This window comes from Hipposideros armiger, unplaced genomic scaffold (assembly GCF_001890085.2).
Source record: "Hipposideros armiger isolate ML-2016 unplaced genomic scaffold, ASM189008v1 scaffold_597, whole genome shotgun sequence".
In the NCBI taxonomy this organism is placed as follows: Eukaryota; Metazoa; Chordata; class Mammalia; order Chiroptera; family Hipposideridae; genus Hipposideros; species Hipposideros armiger.
In genome coordinates this window covers 4,609-26,268 of record NW_017731947.1, presented here as the reverse complement: position 1 = coordinate 26,268, position 21,660 = coordinate 4,609, and the positions used below count along the sequence as shown (strand labels likewise).

Here is a 21,660-nt window from a genome sequence, read left to right as displayed (position 1 = left end):
GCACAAAAGCCTGCCATTTTGTTTCTCTCAGAACATCTGTTTAACAGATTATTGAACATCAACCAGAAGTTTTACTTCCCTTTGTTGCTGAGTGAGTGTTCTTCACTGCATGAACTGGTCAAACTACCCATTTGTAGCTTTGAAAAGTATGTGATGTAATTTTGAAAGATCAACAGTATCTTTTGGCAGGCAGCAGGCAGTTCAAAACACACAGTATTTTCTTTAAAGGCTGAATTTTGGTATACTCTTTATGAATAATTTAACTGTTAATTAGAGGCTCAAACACAATTAAAATTCAACTACACATGGTCCTAGTAATTCACATGGTCGTCTTTCTATGTGGTAAGTATCCACACCCATCTGAGTTCTCACATGCATAGGCCATCCCAACTATGATACAACTCCTGTCCAGTGAGGGGAGGATAAAGGCCAATGCCAGGAACTTTAAATTCTAAAAATACATATTTTGAGACAGGATATATAGCGTAAAAATGCAGCATATAATGAAAATAGCATTTCAAATAAAATGCAAAAAAAATATTAAGAAATGGTCATGAGTAAACTGCTAACCACACTAGAGATGGGGGCAGAGTGAGAGCGGTTTTATATTCCTACTTTATGCCAAAGTGGATTCCAAATATATAAAATAGAAACAAAATATCAGTGACAAATACCAATAGGAAAGTGGTCAGGCTCAAAGATAACCTAAATGGTCAATAAGTGTTTGAAAGATGTTCAACCTTATAATAATCACTTAAATGCACATCGCAACAATGAAATGTTTTCACCTATCCGATTGAAAAAGGCTAAAAGGGAAAGTTGCTGATCATACAGGAAAATGGGTCCCCACTAATTGCTGAAGGAAGGAAGGTAAAGGGGTGTAGTTTGTGTGTGTGGAATTTGGGGGAAGGCAGCCTGCAGAGATATGGTGCAGAACCTTAGCGTGCTGCCCGTCATTTAAAACTATATGAGCCCTTCCATTTTCCTCAACTCACGTGGGCATATGTTTAACAAACAGGTTTTGTTTAAATATGAGACACCTGCACTGAAACCTAAAATTAAGGGATTTGCTTTCTCTTATTTGGTTGGATGGAATCCTAGCATTGTCTATTTACCAAAAATAAATGCAGGTGCACCTGTCAACGTTAGTATTTGAATCATTCAAGTTGGCTCAGTTTCCAAACATTAGTCTTCTAAAGCCTCTCATGTGTCATTCATTGTCAAGAAATATTCAGCTTTGAGGGAGAGAGAGGAAAGAAAGAAAGCAAAAGCAGAGAGTAACTCAAATTTCCCATGTCTAAAGTGACTGAGCCTTTTTTGTGTTACAACTTGCTTTCCTTGTTAAGAGTTGCTGCCATTGAAAGTAGTTCTTCAATACTAAACCACCATAGAGTCACTTTCTGTTGCCTTACGTATTTGCTTTCCTTATTAAAGTGGCCTCTGCTGTTATCAAGACTGAAATTGCTGTAACAGCCCAATCTAAAGATTGGTTATAGTTGTTAAAATTGGACAAAGAGGAAGATGTTTCCCAAATCCAATAAAACTACTCTAGACCACTTTTTAAAAATGAAACTGTTCAGTTTTTAATTAATAGAAATGAATGTGCCTTAGCCGATTTCACCAAATTTTATACCCCCAAGGGGATCCTTCAAATTAATGTAGGATTTCAAATGGGACAATAGGGCTATCTAATAATGATAAAAGTGTCTGACATTTACTGATGTGTGCTATATGCCAGGCACTATTCTAAGCCCATTACATGTATGCACACCTTTATGCCAATGTTTAATCCTAATAACACTATGGGGATTAAACCCCATAATTGTCACTACTACCCCCATCCTATAGTGAAGAATCTGAGGCATAGGGAGGCTAAGTAACTGTCTTAAGATCACTCAAATAGTGATAGAACTAGGAACCAAAAATTAAAAAATGTAATTTTGACTTCTTAGGAATTTGCTGATGAGCTACAAATAGAAGGAACTGCTGAAGCTGATGAGTAAATCTTACAACAATGTACACAAATCCACCTTTTTCTAGGTGTCACGATAATATGTATTATGGATTTGTTCACTTGGGTTTATAGAAGAAAATCTCTTTAAATTTATATTAGTAACTCCCTTTCTCCCCCTTTTTTTTCCTTTTAATTTCAGAGTTAAAAGTTCAGTTTAGCTTGCTGGACATATTTCAAATTTAATTACCTTCAACCAATGTAGTTTTACTGGAAAAGTAATATGCTTTGCCTGATTGGCTACTTTTCCTATTGGCAAAAAGCAACTATATTAATTAGTTCTGGTGTTGTATAGAGAGCAAAGACTTTTGAAAACAGAACAGAAGTTTCTGTTTTGGATGCGTTTGGGAAATGGATGTTCTATAAACCTTGGGAAGACTTTTATGTCTCTCAGAGTCCATAAATAACTTGACCCCCAACTTTTTAAAGTTTTACTGATGTTGTACTTCATGTCTCAAACGGATTCTGTTCTACAAATAGTAGCTTATATTCATTTTTTCATTGGTTTTCCTCAAATAATAGTTAGAAAAGAATAAATTTATATAGGATCCTTAGGGCCATGCACAGGTACATGTTGCCCTCAGTAACATCTTTAAAAAAAAAAAAAAGTTATCAATATACCAGGATCAAAAAATCCTCTTACTTTGACATTCAATAATTGTTATCTAATACAATTTCTCCAGTCACTTTCAACTACCAATTGCCCATTGTATGACTTTAACCAGCACCTGCAAGTAAAGAATGTCCTAGCCTATCTCTTCATTTGATCTTGACTTTAGGAGACCTAACAGTGGTAAACAGTATCCTCCCATGTGACCATATTGAAATGGAAGCACTCTCCATATGCCTTTGAGACATTTGTACTGTTCATTATCTCTGAAGACTCAAGTATTGTGTTGTGTGCTGAGCTGTCCGTATAAATGCTTACGTGGTGCTTGGATTGCAGCCATTTGAGGAGGAGTAAACTCTGAGTACTTTTTGTTTAAAAGAATCAGGTAAAAGAACTAGAAGTCTCAAAAATACGCTGAATTTCACAAGTATCCCCTTTAGACATTACCCCCTTTTATCTTTGGAAGTTTAGAGCAGCAAAATCATTTTCTTGAGGATGAATAATATATAAGGGGTCAGTATCTATATTATTTTACAGTACCCCCTTCGCCTGAGTCCCATTCCCTTTTATTCTTTTCCATAAGATCCTGACGGATAGGTTTTGTGTCCAGAAAATGTCCATCTCTAAATCAAGATGTGTATTCATTGGCTTTATACCACAAGACTAAATGTGACAGAAAAGAACAGATGGAGTGAAAATACTTGGGCTGTATATGTGATAAATTTCACCTGACATCATAAACTCCTCCCTTCCTACAGGTGTGGACACTTTTTTTTTTTTTTCAATTCCTCCTCTTTCCACTAAGGACTAATTAGGGAAGTAGGCTTGAAGAATAAACTAACCATTTATGGAGAAAGAGCCACTGGACTAATATACAGTGAGAGATCTCAGTTTCAGGCTGAACTCTCAACGGCAGGTAAGCATTTATTCATTAAAATAATAATTTTCAAATCATTGGTTATGATGTCAAGAAATGGGAGAAACAGATGAAATTCAACATTACAAAGGAAGAATTAAGTAGGTTTAGAGGAAAAGATGTTTTCTTTTTGGTTTTGTTATTTGGGTTTTTGGTTTTTTAACTTAAATTTTGATATGGGGAAAAAAAGCATGATGAAATATAACATTTACATTATGATATGGGAACAACTAGAGAAATAAGAGATGAATCTTTTTAAGCAGAAAACCTATCATCTGAAAAATAATTACTAGCTTTGGATTGCAAGTGCTTTAAGAAATAAAAAAAACTTTTCTCATTAACGAACTCCCACCATTGTATTGCAAATAGCATATTATACCACGAAAACAGAGATCTTCTGTTTATTTATTTATGAGAATTAAGTCTCCCAGAGAGTATCATGCTTTCATTGTCTAGTTAATTAATAAAATGCTTTAGGTGCTTACTGTGTGCTGATGGACATTTGCCCCAAAGAAACTTCTCTAAAAGTTCTATGAGCATAATTTTATTTGATAGACCGGTTAGTGAGTCTGTTGTTGATAACAGTTTGGTAAAGGATCAAAGGATCTACAAACCTGTACCTTCCAATTAAGAACACATTAATTACAGGGAATTTATAAGTGAGAGGTGAAGATATGATATCTTGATCTTGTAGCTTTCAGAGTTATTGTCATTAGGACTTTCTAATATAATTCAAAAATGAAAAATACTTTCTGCATCTGGGAATTTCTACATCCTGTTTTGTGGCCTTTAAAAATTATCTTGGTATTTAATAAGAGAAAGATTCTTATAAAATTCATCACTGCTTACTGAAAGGATAATCTCCAGTGTTGTTCATTAATTATAGTATCCTCTCTGTATGAACCCCTGGGAGAAATGTCTCTGATTTTAATGTCACAAGCATTTATCACCCTAAGTAGTTTTGTGAGTTGAAAGAGCTGCTTACTCTAGAAAGGTATATGAAAGCTAGATCAAGTGGAGCTTTGAATATTTACAAGTTAGAGAACTGGTCTTCATTTAGAGATGGTACAAGTAAAAAGTCAAGCAAATGCTATGGTCAAGAGCATAAGGATAATTAATTGTATGGGCAAACCGAGTCACGTAACTAATCGTGTTTGTTTCTCTTTGTGTTAGCTGCTAGAAAGCTGAGTAAAAAATGGGCTCTCGCCTCCTGCAAGTATATTGGATTCTCATTGTTCATGGTCCTTATGTTACTAAAGTCACAGAGAAGAACACGCTTAGAGAATTCCGAACCATTCATTACTCCTAAGGAAAATACAGGTTCGGTTCCTGCAAGCCCCTGGTCACAACCTTTTCATTAGCAGGTGAACACATAGCCTTGTTCTGTGTGTATGTATTTCTGTTTAAAGCCACATTATTTAATATATAGTGTTGATTTCTTATCATTGAATTCACATTCAAGAGCGTTATAACTCATGCCTGAAGGAAGGGAGCTTCTCTAACACATGTATTTTCTCCGTAAGGCACATTACAGCCTTTTTGCACTTGGGAACACTAACCAGCACTGAAGCACAATGCTTGGGGGCCATTTTAAACAGTGAAATCACCAACAAAAAGCAAAACAATGTGGCACTTCATAGACTGCAAAAAGGATTGTTTATAGTACTAGAGCTGAGACAAGAAGTTGACTTCTTCAGCTGAAAACGGTGGTGTTGGGAGACTCAAATTTTTCACTGCTCTGCACATGTCCACAAATGACTGCAGAAGCACTGCCAGTATTGATTTTTGGAGTTACAAATAAGTTTTAGCAAGTAGGTGAATTCGCAAATATGGAATCCATGAGTAAAGAGGATCCACTCTTAGTTAGGATTGTCCTCCATAGGCTTTGCCTGTGGACCTCGCCTGGACTCCTTATTACTTCTGTACCTCTATTTTTACCCTTGCCTGAGTTTTAATTTAAACTTAATATTTCTTGATATAGTTTATCTATATTTAGACGTGGTTTTAGATCCTTTTGGGAACAAACTAGGCAATAAATAAGTAAATCATCACCAAGTAGTTAGGATTCCTACCCTTTGCACTAGCTACTTTGCTGTTATTAGATCATAAAAAGATCTCCAGACATCACACCTAATAAGAGATACATGATCCGCTTCCCTTTGAAATAATTTAATTTTGTTTTCTCAACAGATACAGACTAGAATAAATTAATGTGTTTTACACGAGTGTAAGGGTGAAATTCAGAGAATCAATAAAGCATTTAGACTTAGCTAGTTTGCAGTTTAACTCACCGCATAGCTCGCTATCTAGCCACCTGTAATTAGACTTAGTTTTCAGTTTGACCTATCCTGATATTCTTGTTTTCTCTTCGTGTCTGCCCTCACTGATTAACAGAGGAATTCTGTTTTCAAGGCTACTGGTATCTTGTTAATTAACAACATCCTAACCTGGAAAAGAGCACTTTCTTAATCCTCAGGCTCCCGGACACTGGAATCCACTTTACAACTCCCTTGCAGTTGTTTACTGGTGAGGCATTCAAGTCCCAGGCCGCTATGGCCCAGTTAGAGTCTGGAGTCCGGAGATAACATCATCTTCCCACAGACCAGATGCCAGGAAGGATGTCAGCCCTCAAACCAGCCTGACTGACTCCCCATTTCCTATATAAGAAAAGCTACCCTGAAGCTAGTGCAGCTGCCCACTCTCAGACTCTGGACTCTGCCCCGGAGACCCAACCCCACCCCCGCTGGTGTTTCTCTCCTTACCACCAGAGGCAGCCGTCATCTTTGGACACTGCCCTGGGCATTCTGTCTCTGCCATAACTTTAGTAAAAACTTCCTTTGCAGAGTCTGTGAATGCTTTCACCTTTTGCGAATGAGGGAGGGTTAATTCCACACCACGACAATGAGAATTTCTTAAGAAGTTAAAATTTAATCTAGAGATGACGTGAGTGAGTGAAAAGTCAAGCAGATACAAGGGTGAATAGTTGATGGCTATACTTCTTTCTTTGCTCAACCTTTCTCTTGGAAACTTGATCTTTATAAAGTTTCTGACATCGCCCAGACTATGAATACTAGGACACAGAAGCCTGACGTTCGGCCCTTAGTCCTCTTCTGACTCCGGTAGGGAACACCAGTACCTCAGGTATGCCACTCAGTAAACTGGAGCCCTGAGAGCTTGATCATAAGAAACATGCCTCTTGGAGGTTCAAGCTCATATGAATTGTATGATAGTGTTTTACGGTGGATTTTTAGTAAGTCACAAATGAACGCTGAGTATCTTATAGCCACAGAGATGCTGCTTAGGGCAATCAAGTGGCTTTCTCTATTGGAAAATGTGTTTAGAGGAATAATCCAGCACAATCCCAGAAGCACTAGATTCTCGTGTAGCTGAGTTACCTTTGCCGTCCTAGTGCCTGGCTGCAAAGAGTAGGTAGATAAGCTCTACTCCAGAAATTATTTGAATACAGAAAAATATATTTTTTTCTTTAATTTAGTTAAGACCTGACTGTAATGTTGGGGGGAAAAAAGTTGCCATGGAAACAAAAAGCAGGGGAGATGGAGCCCCCAAATCTAGAAAATATAATTGCATCAGAATGAACAGAATGAAGTTGCATACGTTATATTTAGGCCTTTTTTAGTTCCTGAATTTTACCTGACTAAAATTAGACCCAGCGTTTGTACACATCTAATTCTTCATCTGCAATCTAGGTGTTTCTCTCCAAATTGTTCCTCATAACCACGCAACACCTGACCCACTTAAGCCTTTCTCTCAACCTTCATCCCACACCGAGAGAAAGAACTTTCCCTACTTATCCCGCAGACTCTTACTCTTGAGCTTCCTGGCATCCGTTCAGCAACTACTTAGGATGCCCCTTACTCTGTGCCAACCCCTGTGGTAGGTGCTGGACATACAGAGGACCCCAAAGCAGACGCGGGTCCTTCCCTTATGCAGCTCACAGTCTACTTGAGAGAGACTTAAAGAGAACATGAATAAATGTAAAATTACAACTGCTCTCATGTCCTGCAGGAGGACCTTAGAGCACAATGAATGTGTATAATAGGAAGACTTAGCCCAGGATAGATACTGACCTTCCAGGGTTAGGTCATTGACATTTCCCATTTGCATGTGTTCTCTTACCCATCATCCCCTCGTCTTCCCTCTTCCCAGTTCCGATGGAGCAACGGCATTCAGAATTACACCCAGTGAAAACAGGACTTCAAGGGTATATTCCCAGGTAGATTCAAATGTTAACAGGCAGATTTTAAATGTTTTGAAAACCTTCAAGTTTTTAATTAGGTGTGGAATTGCTACAGCTCTGGAGAAGATGTTGGTGCTAAACTGTTCTACCAAATTACTGATGCTGGAGAAAATGTTGAAGAGTCACTTTCCTGAATCCCTCAAGGTACTGTAAATCTAAGAGTTTTGTTTTATTTATTTTGTTAATCTGTGAAATAATGTCAGACTTGTGGCTGTTTCTCAAATTTTTCTGGTGATAAGACTCTGGGAGCACTTGTTAAACACACAGCCTCCCATCCCGTCTTGCTGGAGATTGATTCAGTGATTGTGGCCATGGCCCAGATTATTATATTTTTGACAGTCACTCTAGATGACTCCCAGGAAAAGTTTGCTAACGCTAGACTAGATTATTTCTAAGGTAAATTCAAGTTGTTGTTGTTTTTTTTTAATGGCAAAAAGGTATGGACTGAGTGGTATTGCTGGTAAGAACATAACATAACCTAGGTACACAATAGGACTGAAGTTTAGGAGTTGTTATAATTTTTTTTTTCTGTTTATTTCAAAATCTTTATTTTGCAAGTTTTTTCAATGGCTTTATTGGTCCTCAAGCTTCTATCTGTTGAAGTCTTCTAAAAGTCTAAGAGGGCTGGCTGATAACTCAGCTCCTGTGGAAGATGACAATCAAAGATTACTACTAAGCGTATGATTAGGAATGTTTTAAGCACTTGGAGGAAAAATGCAGAATGCAATAAAATTGCCTTTGAGGGCTGAGTTTTATGTGCGAAGAGGTTGACCAACAACAATGGTTTTCAAATGTTGGAGGCATGCTAATAACCTAGAAGAAAGATAATAATCATAGTTTCTGAAGCTAGAGACCAGGGACCTGTATTTTTAACAAACATCTTGGATAATCCTGATTTACACTAAAATTTGACCAAAAATGATCTAGAGAAAGTCCTAGTGCACTGTACTGGGTTGACTAAATGTAGTCATCTTGCCTTATTGATTGTGCTTAAATTATATGTGGTCGGGAAAACCAGTGTGCTAATTTGGGATTATACAGCTAAAAAAGTACCAAGTGGGCAATCTGACCCCGATGTTCCCATTTTGAATGCTGGTGCTGAGGTGACTAGATGGAATGAGATGATTGGCTACATTTGTTTGACAATGTCTGACTAACTCTTTGGCTAGAGAGAATGAAACAGGTTTTGGTGACCTTTCACAGGGTCATGAAAGATGTTATAATCATCAAGACAAATGATGGGCCTTTAAATTAAAACGATTATATTTACATAGTACTTTAGCATACAGGGACTTTCCATTTTTTTTAATCCTTCCAACAACTTGGTAAGGTGTTTATTAACCAATTTTACAAGTGAATAAACTGAAGCTCAAACAGGTCATGACAGCAAGTAAAGAAGCAGCATCCAGTCTCAGTTCCTCTGATTTTATATCTATTGCTTTTCCCACAGCAGCCTAGCTACCAGATGCCTAGATGGAGATGTTGAATTTTTTTCCCTTTTTTTCACTCCTCCTTCAGTGCTTGGCATGGGCTTTGCCCATAATAATTACTCAATAAGCTATTGTTGATTGGTCACTGGAAGCTTTATACAATAATTACTTATTCCCTACCTGTTCAAATCTTATTTTAAAGGCTTCTGAATTCAGGTTAGTTCACTTGACCTGAATAGCATGTATAATTAAAAAAATACCTTTTATACTGTCTCATTTGAGCTTCATCAAAACTAATATTAATAGCTCTATAGTATTAATCCCTCTGTAATATTAATACCTCTGAACAGGCAGATATTTATAATTTTACAGAAAAGGTTGCTAAGTCAATTACCCATCGCCAAGTGCTAGTGTTCAGGTTTAAATCCATCGTATCAGATTCCAATTTGAGTGTTTTTTTGAAATGTTTGCCTCTCATAACACCATTTGAAGTAAGGATTAAAGAAATGATACAGGTAGGCACAAATTGATGCCTTCCTTGTATAATCTTCTCTTTAATAGCTGCTTAGCGTTGTACTCCAAATTTCTCATTTTCCGTACACTGAGTCTCTTTATCCTGCTTCAGTTATTGCGTTGTTATGTAATGCCTGGCTTTGGTTCTTTGACCATACTTTGAAAATACCCTTTCATTTGCACTATGTCCTTTTGAGAATAACAAATAAAATTTTTAAAAAGGTAATTTTATTATTCACCCTTCTCCCATTCTTGGAAGTTATGGCTATGCATTTTATAATTTCACCTTAGTGTTAAAGTGATTAAATTATCTCTCCAAATGCCCTTCACAAGCTCTAACTGCTTATTCCTCCAGCATCTTTACTTTCTCTATCTCCTGTCAATACTCACCCTTTGAATAAACAGCTATTGGAAGGATTTGTTTGTTTTCAAACCAATGCCAAATTTCTCAGCTGGTTCCAAATCTTTGACAAACAGGTTAGATGTTTTGTTTTTTTTTTCTTTTCTTTCAGAATCTAAATATTGAAAAGAGTTTTTTTCCTTTTAACCTTCTATACATGCCAATCGTATTTAAGCTCCGTTCTTGAATAACGATGAATGGTTTCCTCATGTCAAGCCACTAATAAATTTATTTATTACTCTGTAGTAAAGGTGGGATCAGCAGCCCTAGAATTGAATGATTAACCAAACAAGTCAGGTTAAACAATGATTAACAGAACAAGCCACAACCTTTCAAGTTTACTTTAGTTCTTGATTTTCACTAAGAGTGATCCATGTTACACACTGGTATCACCTAGACTAAATTGGGAAAGACATATTCTGTGAGAAGATTTGAATGCGGTCCCAGATTGAGTAAAACAGAAGAGAGTTGGAAATGTCCTAGGCATTGAAGTCAGTGGATTTGAATTAAGATAGTGATAAAGAAGGTAAAATGTAGGTTCCAATGCCCTCATCATTTAATTTTTTTCATTGGCGTTTAACACATACTAGAAAGTACACATAACATACTCATACAGCTCAGTGAATTTTCACAAAGCAAGTATCTGTGTAACCTCCACTCCCTTCAAGAAAGAACATTACTTCAGAGGCCACTCCTCTCCCCACCCCCAACACTCCTTTCCAATCAATACCTTTCTCTGCACCCCAAAACTAACCGCTATCCTGACTTCTAAAGCCATAATTTAGTTTTCCGTGTTTTTTAATATAATATAAATTGGATCACACAATAAGTATCTTCTTGTATGTAGCTCCTTTTGCTCAACATCATGTTGCTGTTTTGTAATCAGAGAATGAATATGCCACAGTTTATTTTTTCCACTTTTGATGGACATTTTCATTATTCATAGTTTTTATCTATTATATAATGCTGCTATGAACATTGGCCTAGAGCTCAGCGCTCCTCATTACCACCCCAACTTTCTCCTTCTAGAAGCACACATATAACATATGAAGGTTGGTTTGTGGGACAGACATCTTTGATTCTTAGTGGAGAAAAAATTGTGAAAGGCCACAGAACAGAATTCTAATATTCAGTATTGTTTAGCCAAAAAGCATTTGATTTGCTATGGCAGGCTCCATGGATAGAACAATGAATGAGACATAGTTACAATCTTCAGGGAATACTTACAGAGCCTTGCTCCATCAAACGTGAAATGCAGGGGGAGTGTTTTTGGTTTATTTAGAGAAGGAGGTATATCACCATCAAGTGATGTTAAATTACAATTCAGGATTGAAGGAATAGTTGCATTTCACAGGTTATTTTCAGATAGTATAATAAACTTCAAAAGCAGCTGAGCAAAATTATCTGTGGAACTTTTATAAAATGTATGAGCCCTAAATCCATACAGAAGATTCTGATTCATTCAATAAGTATTTATTGCTAACCTATGTGTCAAGCACCCATCTAGTAAGCCTATTGATTAAATACCTCTTGCTGTTGTACTATTAAAAAAAATGGATTTAGGAAGCATTTTCTTAGGCTTTCATAGACCTATTTTTACCAGTTTTCATGTGCTAAGAGAGATGTTTGTGTGTGTGTATGTTGTGTATATATGTATCATTTCCCCCTCAGATGGCCATAATTATACAGTAGAACAAAAAGTGAAGAGGGTAATATGCAACTTAAACAGCTGGTAATGTGATTGGCTTGTATCTCTGGGTTCTCCGATTCAGGTTTATGGAGCAGTGATGAACATAAATCGTGGGAATCCCTTTCAAAAGGAAGTGGTATTGGATTCATGGCCAGACTTCAAAGCTGTGATCACTCGGCGGCAGAAAGAGGTACAGTTTTGAAAGGCAATAATAATAATAATAATAACAATAAGAGTTGGCATCAACCAGAAAAGAAAGACTAGGTAAAGGCGCTGTTATAACCATCATAGTCATATACTTTAGCTTGACAAGCTACGTATTTGACAATTAGCTTCTAATTTCACTGGCTTTGGAGTATCAGTCACATGAAAAACCTCTATTCTAAATGCATTCAGTAAAGTCTTTCTCCAGTGTTTCGTAACCTCTAGAAGCATAAAGCATACATACTTGTTCATACTAGTTTTTTATGACCAATGACTTTGGTCATGCAGATAAATAAGGAAAAAGACTGAAAAAGACATCTACCCCATTCTGCCTCTGAGACCAAAGACAGGCTCAGCTGATCAAAGATGCGCTTCCTACCACATTAGGAAAGATCTGAGAGTTCTATCTGGTTCTTATACATGGGTCCATTGAGTTATACCCTTATTTTTATAGGTAAATAAAATCCTACAAAAATGTGAAATAAATGTCTTAAAACCTCTCTAATACTGGAAGAAATCATCAAGCAAAAGCTCCAAAATATCTGTTCTTTCTCTCACTAGAGTATATTAGCCACATGCCCAGTTAGCCTTTATATATAGGTGGCTAATTTTGTTAAAGGAAATTGTTTAGACATGCACAGCTAATAGTAACTAATCTATGTAGGAGTGATCTAGAGGACGTGTGTGTTTATGTTTTTATGATTGTGTCTTCTGTCCTAGGCTGAGACAGATAACCTGGACCATTATACTAATGCCTATGCTGTATTCTACAAGGATGTCAAAGCTTACCAAGGGCTGCTGGAAGAATGCGATGTTATCAACTGGGACCAAGTTTTTCAAATACAAGGTAAGGTCAAGTGCAAGATACTAGGCAGTCATTAAATCCTTTTTGTCATATATATCAGATATATAAATATGACATATACATGATATATGTGCATATATATTCACAAATACTTATCCACACATTTTACATATTTACTATTTATGCTTTACAGTTTTGTAAGAACACTTATTTTTTACTCCCGAAGAGCCTTGGCCTTTGGGGTAGGCGGAGACCATTTAAATGGGGCTGCTTTTAAGTGGAATTTTTTCTACTGTTACTGTAATATGGATATCACTGAGTATCACAGCATATTTTTCCTTTACTATTACGTTCTTTTAAGGTAACTCTGATTTAAGTCTAAGCAAATAGGTAAGCTTTTCTTCTTTCTGAAGTAAATAATTCTGGAAAGAGATAATCAAGTGATCTGCGTAGGATATCCTGAAACGATTTTATAAGGAAAGGGTATAGTGAGCTCCAAGGAGATAATTGCATCGCCATCAACACCAGTGGAAGAACTTTAGGCCAAGACAGAAACAGATTACGGGTTTCTGGTAGTTTGGATTGACAGTTTCATCTTCAGTGTATCACTTACTCTTTCAACTTTTCATGATGATTGGGGTTAATACAGGCCATGAAGTTACTGCTTATATGACTGTCCCAGTGAAATGAATCCCTTGATCAGTTGACAGGTAGAAAGGGATTCCCATGTTAGAAATATAAAGTCTGGCATTTGTTTTCAGCCACAAACAGCTGAAGCCCTCTCACAAGAAAAAGCCTTTGTCCATCTGCAAACAATGACTAATGCATAGTCATTACCTAAAAACGCAGGATCTTATATAAAATCCATTTACAAATGCTCAAAAAGACCTTGTGGAGGAAGCTCTAAACTATCTCTCACCTTTACACATTTACCCCCGTTATGCTAATTAGAAGTGAGACATGGTTCTACCACTCGCTTAGCCAATTGAGAAATTTTTTCTCACCAGTATTAATGTGGAAATGAGTATACCTCTTGCTTGATGTAAAAAATCATGGCACTAATGGATGGATATTGGCGCTATAGGCCTATTACCTTCAAATCACCTAAATCTATCATTATGGAGAGAACATTCCCATAATTGCCAGTATTTCTTTTTTTCCGAAGGCTGATCTGATAGTCATGAGTCAGTTATAGTCATTTAAATTAACTCAATGGTCCTTCCTGAAAGCTTGGTGATGACAGATGTGAATTAGTAGCACCTAAGATAGCTGGAGCGGTAAAGGCCCCTCATTTAGCGTATAAATCAGAGCAGATATTACCTATAGTGTCTGATGAGGTCTCTTGACTCTAGGCTTCTGTAGTAATAGCTGTAATCTCCTTGGAATACTGAATAGCTTCTAAGAGGTCATCAGGATCTTTACTATTCTTAATCAGAGCGCCTAAAAAGGTAGTGTTTCCATGACATCCCCAAATCATGAACAATTCCATGAACAAAGCCTGTCTACTGCCATGTAAATGTTCAGTCTTTTATATTTTGCCACAGTGCAGGCTCTAGTCATAGCCACTAGTTGGGCTGGCTGCCTGGACAGATGGAGCATGAGGGAGGGGAGCTACTTCATTCCACGCTGGGTGTTCAGAGCAATGGCACGCCCTGCACAGCAGTGCCTTGGTCATTTTTAATCTAAGAGCCATCCAAAACAATTTTAAGTTAGGGTTGACCCACTAACCTACTCAGAGGAGCCAAACTCCTTGTGTTTGCCATGCGAGGGCAGGAAATGGAAAAGTATACAGCTACCCAGACAGGCCAGGCTTCTTGGCTCACTTTTAGGCACATGGATGAGAGAGAGCTTGTCTACATGATCACTGACGTGAGAGTTTCAGAATCCCGCCCTCTGATAACCATGGTCCATTAAACTTCCTGAATCTGGCTTATCCAATTGTCAACTTCTCCCTTTCTAAGGAGGTAAGGCAGAACAATAGGTGGAATTTCCTTTCTTCAGTGAGAAAGGAGAAAGTCATTTGTTAAAAGTGGCAACCCATACAATGGACAGAAGAAAATGGTCAACAGTACTGTGGAGAGAGAATCAGCAAAATCCAGACCATGGAAACTCTACTCAGCAAACAACTGGATTCTTTAACAAATAAATTGAAAGAATTTTTTTTTTTTTTAAAAAGGGGAAGTGGAGTAAAAGAAAACCTGCAGATGACAAGATTTACAAGACAAAAAAATGTGTAAAATCAAACTGTAGTGTTTAAGAATGCACGCTTGGATAATAAAACTATAAAAAAACAAGGAAGTAACTATCATAAAAAATGATGATGGTGGTTATTTTTAAAGGGGAGAGATTGTGATTGGGAGAGTGATAAATAGAAAATGGTTAATAAATTTCTATTTTGTGGCTTTAGTGGTACGTGGCTAAAATGTATAATAATTAAGCTATGCATTTTTATGTGGTGTTCTGTACTGTTACATCTTATAATTTTAAAAGTTTTTAAAAGAAATGTTAATCTGACTTTTAGAAAGAATTGCTTCAGTCTAACATAGGAAAAAGAAATTCTGTTTGCGCTACCATCCATACCTTTGGTTAGCACGACCTATTTTTTTCTCATCGTCTTTTGAATTACTCATAATTCAGTGTTATCATATAGGATGCTAGCCACAGCATGTATAATTTTAATAGGATTAATTTGAAAACCTACTTATATTTTCTTAGACTTAATTTCCTGAGAGAGGAGCCAAGGTTCAGATATCAGATGGTGTTGAACATGACTTCCCACTCATGTATTCTTCAAGAGGAAGTGACTTCTGGGAGGAGAAAACAAGCCATTAAAGGTGGAAGGAAGTGGGGAAGTTAATTTCCAGGGGATTCAATCAATCACAACCCAGAGTGGAAAAGATAGAGCAGATAGGGATTTGGAGAAGCCCAGATTAGCGCTAAGTAAACAGAAGGTAACCTGCCATGCTGTGAGCTCTATCAGAACAGAGACCATACCATTCTTATGTCGCAGAGCAGTGCCCAGCACAGCACTTTATACACAAGTACTGGATAAAGATTTATAGATAATACAGTATAGCTATGATGAATGAGTAGGATCTGTCTGGGTGAGTTCAGTTCAGGATAAATCTCATTAAGTTTATACCTTAATATTTCTGTAATGAACATTTAGGCAAGAGGCTGGAAGAGAGTCTTTAAAGACAGAATGCCATGCCAAATAAATCTAAGCTTTTACACTTCTAGCTGTATGGTAGATCGTAGACTTTAAGAGCTATAAAATGTCTCTTATCTTAGGGAGCCTAAGATTTGTCTGCGGGGTTAGAAAAATCAATGGGCGGCCGGTTAGCTCAGGTGGTTAGAGCTCGGGCTCATAACGCCAAGGTTGCTGGTTCGACTTCTACATGGGCCAAGGAGCTGCGCCCTCCACAACTAGATTGAAGACACCTACTTGACTTGGAGCTGATAAGTCCTGGAAAAAACACCCCCCACAACTAGATTGAAACAACTATTTGGCTTGGAGCTGATGGGTCCCAGAAAAAAACACTGTTCCCCAATAAAATTTCTTAAAAAAAGAAAAGAGAAAAATCAAACTTCCCACAAGGAATTCCGAATTCCTAAGGGATAGTCCCATCAGAAATTTCTATGGAAGATCATGATCACGACGGATAACATGATGAGAATTTGAAAATCCCACACAAAGTTTGAAAATCAGATAGGGAGTAGCCATAATAATTCACATGTAAATACATGGTGGTTTGGATAACGCAAGGTGGCAGACTGGTGGTATTAATGATACTTAGTATAAAAATAGTGCAATAAATTTCCTTTTCGCACTTTCAAATAAGATGCCCACATCTTTCATTGTGTCTTTCTGTATACAGGGTTGCAGAGTGAGTTATGTGATGTTTCCAAAGCTATTGCCCACTCAAAGCGGTTGGATGTAAAGCTAACTTCCTTCCAGGCGGTGCATTTTTCTCCTGTTTCAACTCTGCCAGACACCAGTTTTCTGTACGTAAATCAAGTTTATGCATTTGGGACAGGACTTACCACTATAAAAGTACAAAAAGCAGCACCTGGAGTACTTGGTATCATTAAGGAATATTTAGGCACCTTGAATTTAGGCCATTGAGTCTCAATTTGAATCTTTGTGTATGTGACTGTGTGTGTGTGTGTGTGTGTGTGTGTGTGTGTGTGTGTTTACTTTTTTCTTTTCTGCTGTGCTTGACTGCTCATAATTTCCTCCAAAATCAAATCAGTCTTTGTCGATAGTAACAAATGAACTCAGAAGTCCTGTATTTTCACAGTATACACAGAAAAATCATTCCTTGGTATCCTCTTCCCTCAAATAATTCTAAATAGCCTCTGTTGCCTGAGCTCAAGGTGGTTTTTATTGATTTTTGTTGTTTTAGGGATGAGGGTGTGTGACTGTCAGGCACTAAATATTTTAAATACATTACCTCTTGAATCCTTTCCACAACCCTATAAAGTAGTACTATTATTCTCTTTTATTATTATTATTATTTAATCTTCAAAAATTTCTGCCATGAGACAAGAGTGCATGATAGAAAGGGCTCAACATCTTCATATGTCACACTTGATTTCATTTTCATTCACAAGTTTTTTTAAAAACATCTATAATTTCATAATCCCACCCACTTCCAACTCATTCCCTTTTCGAACAGAGTTGAAGTAACACACAGGAGTAAATTGTAGAGCTGGGAAATAAATCCCGAGATGTCGGATTCCAGAATCCAAGCCTTCAAAGCATTTGTCGGTTCATATCTGCATTCTTCTTTTCTTCTCACTTTGGAGTCCCTGCTCTGTCATTGACTAGTTAGTTACCTTCCCTTCTGCTTAGTCTTTCTTCACCTCAGTCAATTTCTTCTTGAAAATTAATCTGTATCTTCCTTATATATTTTTTGTAAGTAAATGAAACTTGATATTTGAAAAGTACCCACCTTAGTGAGTGTTAGTTTTCTTCACTTCTATGGAATATGTTGAAGGAATTATTGAGCAAAACAGGACTAAACCCAAAGAAGAATGGACACTTGAAGTTATATAAAGCTTTATTAGTTTCCAGTTATGAAAATTTTCAAACGCAAAGTTTGAGAGACTGCTATAATGAACCTCTTCCCATCAATGGGTTATCTTGTTTCATCCATACCCCTATGTACTCTTTCCACCCCCTGGGTTATTCCGAAGGAAATATACCAGACATTATCCCATTATTTGTAAATATTTTAATATATCTCTCCATAAGATAAGGATCCTTAAAACAAATACTAATATCATGACTGTGACAGAGGTCGGGCTCAACCTATATAGTCATGGCTGTGATTTATGTCAATGAAAGGATACAAATCAAAATCAGCAAAGGGAAAGGTGCATTGACAAAGTCCAAAGGAAACCAGGCACAGACGTCCCAGAGTCCCCTCCCACTGGAGTCACACAGGACACTCTTGATTTCCCCAGCAATGAGATGTGACAACACACGTGAGGATTTTTATTAGCGACTCCCTCGGCCTATCATATACCAATATCCTAGACTCCCAAGAGGAAAGCAGTTGTTCAGCATAAGCCACATTGATTGGACAAACAGTTAAGCACAGTGAGACACTCATATTGGTTCTGGGAATGGCAGGAACCCTCCAGAAATTCAAATTGCCAAACCCCAGCCAAGGGCCAACCTGGTAAACAGTCTTCTCTATAAAGATGTGGCCTCAAGCCTGCTGTGTTAACTCTTTTCTGCACATCCCTTTAACATTTTGTTAATAATATTTCCTTCAAGTAAAATAACCAGTTAGTAGTCACATTTCCCAAATTACTATAATATTTTTAGCAGTTCATTTGTTTTGAATAAGCATCTAAATAAGGTTCCTATATAATATTGCAGTCGGTTAATATCTCAAGATTCTTTGGATATATAGGTTTCCCTGTCATCTTTTATATTTCTTATATTACTTTTTGTTAAAGAAACCAGGCGATGTGTCCTTTAGACTTTTAGAGTTTTCCCACAGTCTGTTTACTGTCATATTCCTGAGATGTTAATTAAAATTTTCCTTTATTCCCTGTGAAGCCTTCTACAATCAGTTTTTGACTTAAATTGCTCCGTTCTTCATGGACGTTAGACAATTTATCTTTAACAAAGGCATTACCCAAATGTGTACACTCTATATTTTGGATACCCTGCCCTTCAGATACAAGGTCGTAGTCTCTCGTACAACTGTTCCTGAAACGCTTGCCTCAGCAATGTTTTTATTTGCACTGACATATCTGCCTGAGGCTACTTTGCCTTTGTTTTTAAAGTTCATTAAGTTAAAATTTTTATTATGCCAGGTATTGTTGTATTTGTTTATTCTTTACCCCTGCCTAGTGGTTAGGTGATTGTCCCAGTCCTACATCCCACAGTATGCCTGGAATGTGAGTTAACACTGCAGAACCACGAATGAAAAGAAAATACCAACTTGTGCTTTAAAAAGAAGATCATAGCTAGAATGACATTAACAGCCACTGAGGATAGTCTCACCACACGGATAACTTCAAGAACACAAGCAAATTCTGAAGCACAACCAGCCCCATAGTCTGGTGATCCATCTTGGTTCTTAGAAGTTGCACCAATTCTTGTCTTTATCTTAAATCTTTTAGGGGAAGGTCTGGAAGAACTAGCATTTTCTGAGCATCTACCTATGCCTGGAATGCTAAGTAATTTGTCTTTTATTTTCTGGCCATGGATGCATAAAGAGAGAAGCTCTATCGTAAAACATTTTTTTTTAGCCAAGGAAAAAGTTAGAGACCCAAGAATCTGCACTTTGTCCAGGCTTCAGAGAGGGTGTCAGCAGACTCAGGACTTAATAAAAATTCTAAGAATTGTTTTAGCTGCCTTAGTCTGTACTGAGGACAACAATAAATGGGCATAAAATGAAAAGGAAAGACTTAAATTTGCAATGGTGATTACCTCGTCCTATCAGAATTGAAGCCCTGGAGGATGTTTGTAAGTGGGGAAAGATGGACCCTAATTCATTGAAAATGTCTTGGTATTTGTTAGGCACTGTCTTTGGGATAATCAGTATAAAAAGAGTAGTTGTTTGTAGTCACCGATCCCGAGTTCACAGTTCACATTTCTTTTCGCGTCGTTTTCTTCTAGAAAGAGTTCTCCCCCACGACTAACCTACCTGAGCGTTGCTGATGCTGATCTGCTCAACCGGACGTGGTCGCGGGGCGGCAACGAGCAGTGTCTCCGGTACATCGCCAACCTCATCTCCTGCTTCCCCAGCGTGTGTGTCCGTGACGACAAGGGGAACCCCGTCTCTTGGTCTATCACAGACCAGTTTGCCACCATGTGCCACGGCTACACCCTGCCAGAGCATCGCAGAAAAGGTTATAGCCGGCTGGTGGCCCTCACCCTGGCCAGGAAGTTGCAAAGCCGGGGGTTCCCCTCTCAGGGCAATGTCCTTGATGACAACGCAGCATCGATAGGCCTCCTGAAAAGCATCCATGCTGAGTTCTTGCCTTGTCGTTTTCATAGGCTTATTCTCACCCCTGCAGCTTTCTCTGGCCGAGTTCACCTCTAGCCCAGTAAGACTCCAAGAATTCTCTTCCTGTCCCTGAACATACTCATATTCTTTAGCTGCAAATGAAGAGAACATTAAAACGGGGATCAGGAGAATCCTGGGCTGTTGAAAAGGGCCTGGAGAAGACATGCAGGATCAACCTGAGAAGTCCTAACTCTCCCTGTCTTAGGAAGACACTGCAGGGAGTCACTGCAGGGCAGGTGGCAACACAAGATAGCTGAGTCTCTCCCCCACTGTCCCTCATTCTGTAAGTCTGGGGTAGGGCCTGAGAATTTACATGTCTAACCAATTCCCACTGCTCGGTTGCCTTGGATGGAGGAATGAAGATATGGGCGTTTTAAATACTAGAAATAGATGATATCAACCTAGGACTGCACCTTCCCTGTCACCTAGTCCAACCTCTTTGCTTATAATTTGCTTTCTCATAAGAAACTAAGATGCATATATAGATGCGATATGCAGATGCACATATAAACATACATAAGTAAACACACATCCTTTTCATATTTTCTATATGTATGTAAACGCATAGAATTTTGTTAAGATAATAAACTTTAATTCTCTCAGTACGTATGAAGAATCTGAGGACCAAGGTAAATAAATGACTTCAAGATTACATAGATAATCAGAGCTGGAGGCTGAGCCAGGATGCTATCACTTTGATTTCAATTTTTTTTTCCCACTAAATCATGTATCTTTTTTGTAAAGGAAATTTAAATGCTTAAGTAGTTAAATCAATACATTCATTAGTCTTTTATCCTTGTCAGTATTTATTTCTTTTTAATTTGGGTCCCAATTGCTTGTGTACATATACCTTTCAAGGACACTAAAGGAAGCGATAAACATCCACAAGCTGTGTTCTCCCATTTGCAATAAAAGCAGGCACACACACAATGGCCGGATTTGTCTAGTCTCCATAAAGCTGACTTAGCCATATAGAAATTATTACTTATCCATTAGAGTTTCACAAAACTCCCACCTACAAAGATAGGTATGTATTCTGAGAAAAGTAAACAAATTAGCTGAAGAAGAATATCATTTTAATAAAAAAAAGGTTCCTGGGGAGTGAATATATATGCTTAGGTCATCCTGGAAACGTCTCCTTGGCGCCAGAGGGAAGAGCACCAAGCAACCAGAGTCCATAAGCTCTTGGGAGAACGTGGTCTAGTTTCTGCCCCAGGGATGCTCATTATCGTTGGCATTCATTAAGCAGGGGTTGGTTACTCCTCCCTGGAATCACAGTAACATTTTAGCC

General features: G+C 37.7%; 1 protein-coding gene across 2 annotated transcripts; it reads left to right on the top strand.

Moving 5' to 3' along the window:
* Positions 1 to 6,348: 6,348 nt before the first annotated feature.
* GLYATL3 (glycine-N-acyltransferase like 3) lies at positions 6,349 to 21,160 on the top strand. 2 transcript variants are annotated; one of them, XM_019624644.1, is made up of 6 exons: positions 6,349 to 6,678; positions 7,834 to 7,939; positions 11,911 to 12,018; positions 12,753 to 12,879; positions 16,716 to 16,842; positions 19,979 to 21,160. In XM_019624644.1, exons 2-6 carry the CDS (start codon positions 7,862 to 7,864, stop codon positions 20,403 to 20,405), a joined length of 867 nt encoding a protein of 288 aa, XP_019480189.1. In that variant the 5' UTR covers positions 6,349 to 6,678; positions 7,834 to 7,861; the 3' UTR covers positions 20,406 to 21,160. The 2 variants fall into 2 exon arrangements, with proteins under 2 accessions (XP_019480189.1, XP_019480188.1); XM_019624643.1 differs by having other exon boundaries at positions 7,823 to 7,939.
* The last annotated feature ends 500 nt before the right edge of the window (positions 21,161 to 21,660 follow it).